We start from the raw sequence: 5,478 nt of genomic DNA on the forward strand, positions 1-5,478 counted from the left end.
TGTCTTTTGTATAAAAGACAACAGTTTGGTCCAAAACCGTTGTCTTTGATGCAACATTTTTGTCAAAGACAACGGTTTTTACTTAACCGTTGTTATAAGTGTGTTGTCTTTGTGCATTTTGTGAAAAGACAACACCACAACGACAACGGTTTTTTAAAATCGTTGTCTATGTGCGTTTTTTTTTTAAATAAGACAACGGTTTTTTTAACTGTTGTCGTTGGTGTGTTGTCTTTAAGCGCACTGGAATACACAACACTAGAAAGACAACGGTTGTTTAAAACCGTTGTCTTTGTGCGCTCTTTTCTTTAAAAAAAAAAAAAGACAACGGTTTTATTTAACCGTTGTTGTTGGTGTGTTGTCGTTAAGCGCACTCGAATACACAACACTAAAACGACAACGATTTTATATAACCGTTGTCGTTGCGCATTCTTTATTTGTTTAAAACAATGGTTTTATTTAACCGTTGTCTTTGGTATGTTGTCTTTAAGCGTATTTGAATACACAACACTACAAAGACAACGGTTTTAAAAAACCGTTGTCTTTGCGCATCATTATTTAACAGGTATATAAAATAAAAACAAGGATGTTAACAACAAAAGTTGAACCTATAACCTCAAACTTAACAAGTAAGCAATCTAACCAACTAAGCAACACAAACTCTTATGTCTAAAGGTGCAACATCTGGTATATAACTGGGTTTCTTCTGTGTTGTTTGTGAAAACCAAGACAACAATTTTAGAAAATTGTTGAAGAATTCCCCCAGGAAGAATAGAACCTAAAACCTCTAACATAATAAACTAAGCTAAAACCACTAAGCCACACCAACACTTGTGTACTTAAGCGCAACATCTAGTATATTACCAGTTTGCTTATGTGTTGTCTTTGAGGACCAAGACAATGATTGTATAAAATAGGTTAAGAATATCACCACAAAGGATAGAACCCAAGACCTTTAACATAACAAATAAAGCTAAATCCACCAAGCCACACCAACTCTTGTTTATTAAAGTGTTACACCTTATCTTTTACCTATAATTTAACAAAGAAAGAATACAATTCAAAAGTTAATTTAATAGTTCTATTTTCGTTCATATTTAAATATAAAATTATTCACCAAAATTTCAAAGTAAATTCATTAAAGTTTTATTTTCAATTATATTACAATTAAGACCAATTTATGAATTCAAAAAAATAATAATAATTATCAAGTATAAAAAACAATATGGGGTGGTGTTCATAATGGTGCGGTATGATGTGTAGGGGTTAAGGGCGGTATAATAGGGGCCGGGGTTGGTAATCGACCATTCCGGCTAGCGCATGACTAACAAGGTTAGCTATATGTTGGTAATCGACTCTTCCGGCATGCATGGGACACGCGGAGAATGGATATGAAAGAGTAGTTGATATCGTACAGTTAGCTATAGCCCATTTCTTTTGCTGCAATCTTTGTAATAATTGGGCCGCCAGCTGTTTGGGTAATAAACCTCCGGGTAATAAAGGGCAAATTATGTTGTGCAACCGTGTGCACCATGCATGGTGCACACTGTTTCATGTTCATAATTACCGAACTATATATTCATAATTTTTGAAATTCATATTCATAATGATTGAACTCTATATATATTCACAATTACAGAACTCTATGTTCATAATTTTCGATGTTCATATTCCCAATTGTTGAACTCTGTATTCACAAATCACAAAACTATATATGTTCATAATTTGATAACTATACAATTTAGAAATTATGAATCAACAATACATAAATTATGAATCTGCATTATAGAAATTATGAATCTACTGTATTTAAATTATGAATCTACTATATTTAAATTATGAATCTACGATTTAGAAATTATGAATCTAAAGTAAAATTTTTATGAATCTATAGTATAGAAATCTATTAATCTCGCGTTCTGTACCTATATAGCCGTCGGTACTATTTTGGGTCTAGCGACCCCGGTAATAAAGCTAATATTTTCTTACCTTGTTCTATATCTATATCGCCCGGTTTATAGTAGATCCGATCCCTATAAAACCATGAATATACTTATTTAATTTTGAAAAAATAAAGCTTATTATAAAATTAAAATAAAAATTCGTTATTTTTTTAATTATATTAGTACATAGTATATGATATATGTTATGTTATTTCCCTCTTTACAAAATCAAAATAATTTCTTCAATTGTTTCCCTCTACAAATTTTCAGTGAGAACACTTAGCGGGCAAAATTTCCCCGTCAAACAAAATTTCCGCCGGCCATTCTCCTCAGACATTCCCTCTTTGCAAACCCAGTGCTCTCCACCGACCGCCATTCTCCATTCTCCTCAGACATTCCCTCTTTGTAAACCCAGTGCTCCCCACCGACCACCATTCTTCTCAGACACCGCCATCTCCGCAGTCAAAGTGGTCGCTGCCCAGTGCTCTCCGCCGACCGTGGTCTCGCCGCGTCCAACACCGCATCGCCTCGGACAGTGCCGTTGCCTCGGACAGTGACGTCGCCTAAAGTCTTGTAGAAGAATGGCCCCTGGGCCTTCTAAAGCTGGAAATAAATCGGGGAAGGTTGTGACTCCTTTGAAAGGAAATTCTGGGAGAAACCTTGAGATACTTAAGCCCAAACAGCCTCCTAAGGTTGCTATGAAGGACATGGTTGTGGAGGCTGGTGAGCAACTAAATACCAAACAGAGTGGAAAACATGCTGGTTCTGACTGCCTGGAAACTGTTCGACAGAATGCCGAGGTGAAGGTTCAAAAATTGGGAACAAAGCCTTGTCTTAATGAGGTTGAGCTAGCTTCTATGGCGGATGGGATTATGACATGCTTATATTATAATATATGTTCCCTATCCTTGTTGTAATACAATCTAGTAATATTTATTGTGGGCCTTGGTAATGATTTGTGGATTTTACCATATAAACCATATCTATGTTTTCTTGTTGGACTATCATCCAGTTGGTTTTTGAAACTTCTGTAGGAAGAATACCTCCGGAGGGCGTCATATATAGTTTTGGAACGCTTTTGCTTGACCTTCTCAGTGGCAAACACATCCCTCCAAGCCATGTAAGCTTCCTTTTTGGTTAAATTTGATGTCACTGGTAAACTAACTTCATACATAAACTCTCTGATTTTTTTTTTTAATATATATTTTCTGTTTGCTATGAACCTATGTATAAAAGATTGCATAACTTCATGCATAAACTCTCTGATTTTTTTATGTTTGCTTTCCACTTCAGAAGGAGACTGAGGTAATATTCTGAATCTATATTGTGTATATCAACTTTAGGAATTTATGGAATTTAAGTGGTTTTCGTTTGATTGATTTCTTTACAATCAGATGTTTGCTTTAGCTTTTAGTTCTTTGTTATCTGCCAGAACCAAAGTGAATGATGGGGGGATTTGGGTTCATTTTCAATAAATATAGAAGCCTTATACATATTTCCTGAATCCAGACTTCGATATATTAGCTAAAGTAAGCATGTAAATCTCTATAACAATATTAACAGAAGTAGACGTGACCTTCCAGAAGTTATATTTAGCCCGAGGAGACTTGAGGCTGCTTTTCATATTAAAGAAGTCTTTTAACAGTTGCACTATTTATATTTGTCTGTCTAGTTTTATGCATTGTTTACGCCTTACGGGTTCATCTAGCCATTTTGATCTGTTTTCTCATCTGATGAGCATGTTGTAATGGATTATTTGATTAACTAGATAACGTGACTAATTGAAGTTATGAAAACTTGGTATTCAGGTTCTGTCTCATGTATTAATGGGTATATACCAGTGAATGGTGAATTTATGTTTTTATCTCCTCTTGGTGAAGCTTGCTTGAGATCGGACTTGACTGCCATATATGAAATCTTAGAAAAACTTGGGTACAAAGATGACGAAGGAGCAGCTACCGAGGTTTGTCTCATTACAATTATTTTATTTATTTTCATATCATGCCCTGTTTGGATATATGTTCTTCTGTCAGCTGGAGTCTATTCCTGGCTTAATTATAGTGAATAATGGTGGCATAAACTAAACGCAACCCATCAATGAAGTGCTATTAGGATATCACTATAACTATGAAATTAGTGGAGGGAAGAAAACATGAGTAGTAAGTTCTAATTATCCCTGTAATGATATGTGAAGTTTACAGGGACTGCAAAACTTCTGATTACTTTTGCAAAACTTTTGCGAGATGATAAAGGAATGAGTAAGGGCTTTGGATTCTACATGCAAATTATTACTCTTTTGCATTCTCAATGTTCTTGTTTGCCCATTCATCTACCTAAAAAAATTCCAACATGTTGTGTGTAATTTTAAGTTCATCTCTGTTTTCATAGTCTTTTTTGTTTTCTAATACTATGATTTTTTTGGTGCTATGTACTATGAACTCCTTAAGCCAGGAGTTGCTACCTTTATTTTGTATCTACCATTTGTCTTTCTTTCTTTTTCAAAAAGATAAAACTCCCGTATTTGTCTTCTGACTAGCTAATTATACTTGAACTTATTATTAGTGAGCTTTTTTTTTTTTTTTTTGTTGAAACTTATTATTTTTTGTGATTGTTTGCAGCTTTACTACACACTTCCTCCTATGGTCCAATGTTGGTGGCAGTATGCAGTTAATAGTTTGGAGAGATGCAAAGGTATCATGCTATAGAGTTTATTATCTCTCTTAGCTCTAGACTTCACATTTAGAATGGACCGATATTCTATCAAGTTATATAGAGTAGGTATGATTTGATCATTAGAACGTTGTGATCATTTAGACTTGGTTTGTGGAATTGTTTTTTTGTAGTATTATGACTTAGATGATATATGATTCGATTTGAATTGGTCATGGAAGTATTTAGACTTGTTAATTAGTTCTTTTGTATTTTGAACCTTAGCTTGTGCAAAATTATGTAACTACACTTGGCCATGGTGAATGGATAAATTGATTTTTTATATGATTAAAATTTAAGCAGGTTAAAAACGATTAAAAATCGTTGAGACAATGGTTAAAAACTGTTGTCTTTTTTACAAAAGACAACAGTTAAAAACCGTTGTCTATGTGCATCACTTTTAACAACACCGGTTTCAACAACATTGAATTGACAACGGGTCAAAAACCGTTGTCTTTGGAAGAAACGACAACGGTTTAAAACCGTTGTCTATGTTCGTGACTTTTAACAACACCGGTTTCAACAACACTTAATAGACAACGGTTAAAACACCGTTGTCGTTTATAGAAAAGACAACGGTTAAAAACCGTTGTCTATGTGCGTGACTTTTAACAACACCGGTTTCAACAACACTTAATAGACAACGGTTAAAAAACCGTTGTCGTTTCTAGAAAAGTCAACGGTTATTAACCGTTGTCTATGTGCGTGACTTTTAATAACACCGGTTTCAACAACACTTAATATACAACAGTTAAAAAACCGTTGTCGTTTCTAGAAAAGACAACGGTTATTAACCGTTGTCTATGTGCGTGACTTACAACAACACCAG

The 5,478-nt window shown here is 34.4% G+C and overlaps 1 protein-coding gene across 3 annotated transcripts; it reads left to right on the plus strand.

The window, feature by feature from the left end:
* Positions 1 to 2,190: 2,190 nt before the first annotated feature.
* Positions 2,191 to 4,760, plus strand: LOC109190910. 3 transcript variants are annotated; one of them, XR_002055816.1, is made up of 4 exons: positions 2,191 to 2,782; positions 2,975 to 3,060; positions 3,749 to 3,903; positions 4,559 to 4,760. XR_002055816.1 is itself a non-coding variant. In XM_019341514.1 (4 exons), the coding sequence occupies exons 1-3, from the start codon at positions 2,522 to 2,524 to the stop codon at positions 3,852 to 3,854; spliced, it is 381 nt and encodes a 126-aa protein (XP_019197059.1). In that variant the 5' UTR covers positions 2,191 to 2,521; the 3' UTR covers positions 3,855 to 3,903; positions 4,559 to 4,760. The 3 variants fall into 3 exon arrangements, 1 of the variants encoding a protein (XP_019197059.1); XR_002055817.1 differs by having other exon boundaries at positions 2,191 to 2,663; positions 3,821 to 3,903; XM_019341514.1 differs by having other exon boundaries at positions 3,821 to 3,903.
* The last annotated feature ends 718 nt before the right edge of the window (positions 4,761 to 5,478 follow it).

Source organism: Ipomoea nil, unplaced genomic scaffold, assembly GCF_001879475.1.
Source record: "Ipomoea nil cultivar Tokyo-kokei standard unplaced genomic scaffold, Asagao_1.1 scaffold1596, whole genome shotgun sequence".
Taxonomy (NCBI): domain Eukaryota; kingdom Viridiplantae; phylum Streptophyta; class Magnoliopsida; order Solanales; family Convolvulaceae; genus Ipomoea; species Ipomoea nil.

Bases quoted from the DNA above. Each gene is read 5' to 3' on its own strand.
- LOC109190910 (XM_019341514.1), top strand. From the start codon at position 2,522: ATGGCCCCTGGGCCTTCTAAAGCTGGAAATAAATCGGGGAAGGTTGTG. The intron at 2,783-2,974 runs GTTGAGCTAGCT...AAACTTCTGTAG, and splicing joins CAAAGCCTTGTCTTAATGAG to GAAGAATACCTCCGGAGGGC. The intron at 3,061-3,820 runs GTAAGCTTCCTT...CTCTTGGTGAAG, and splicing joins AACACATCCCTCCAAGCCAT to CTTGCTTGAGATCGGACTTG.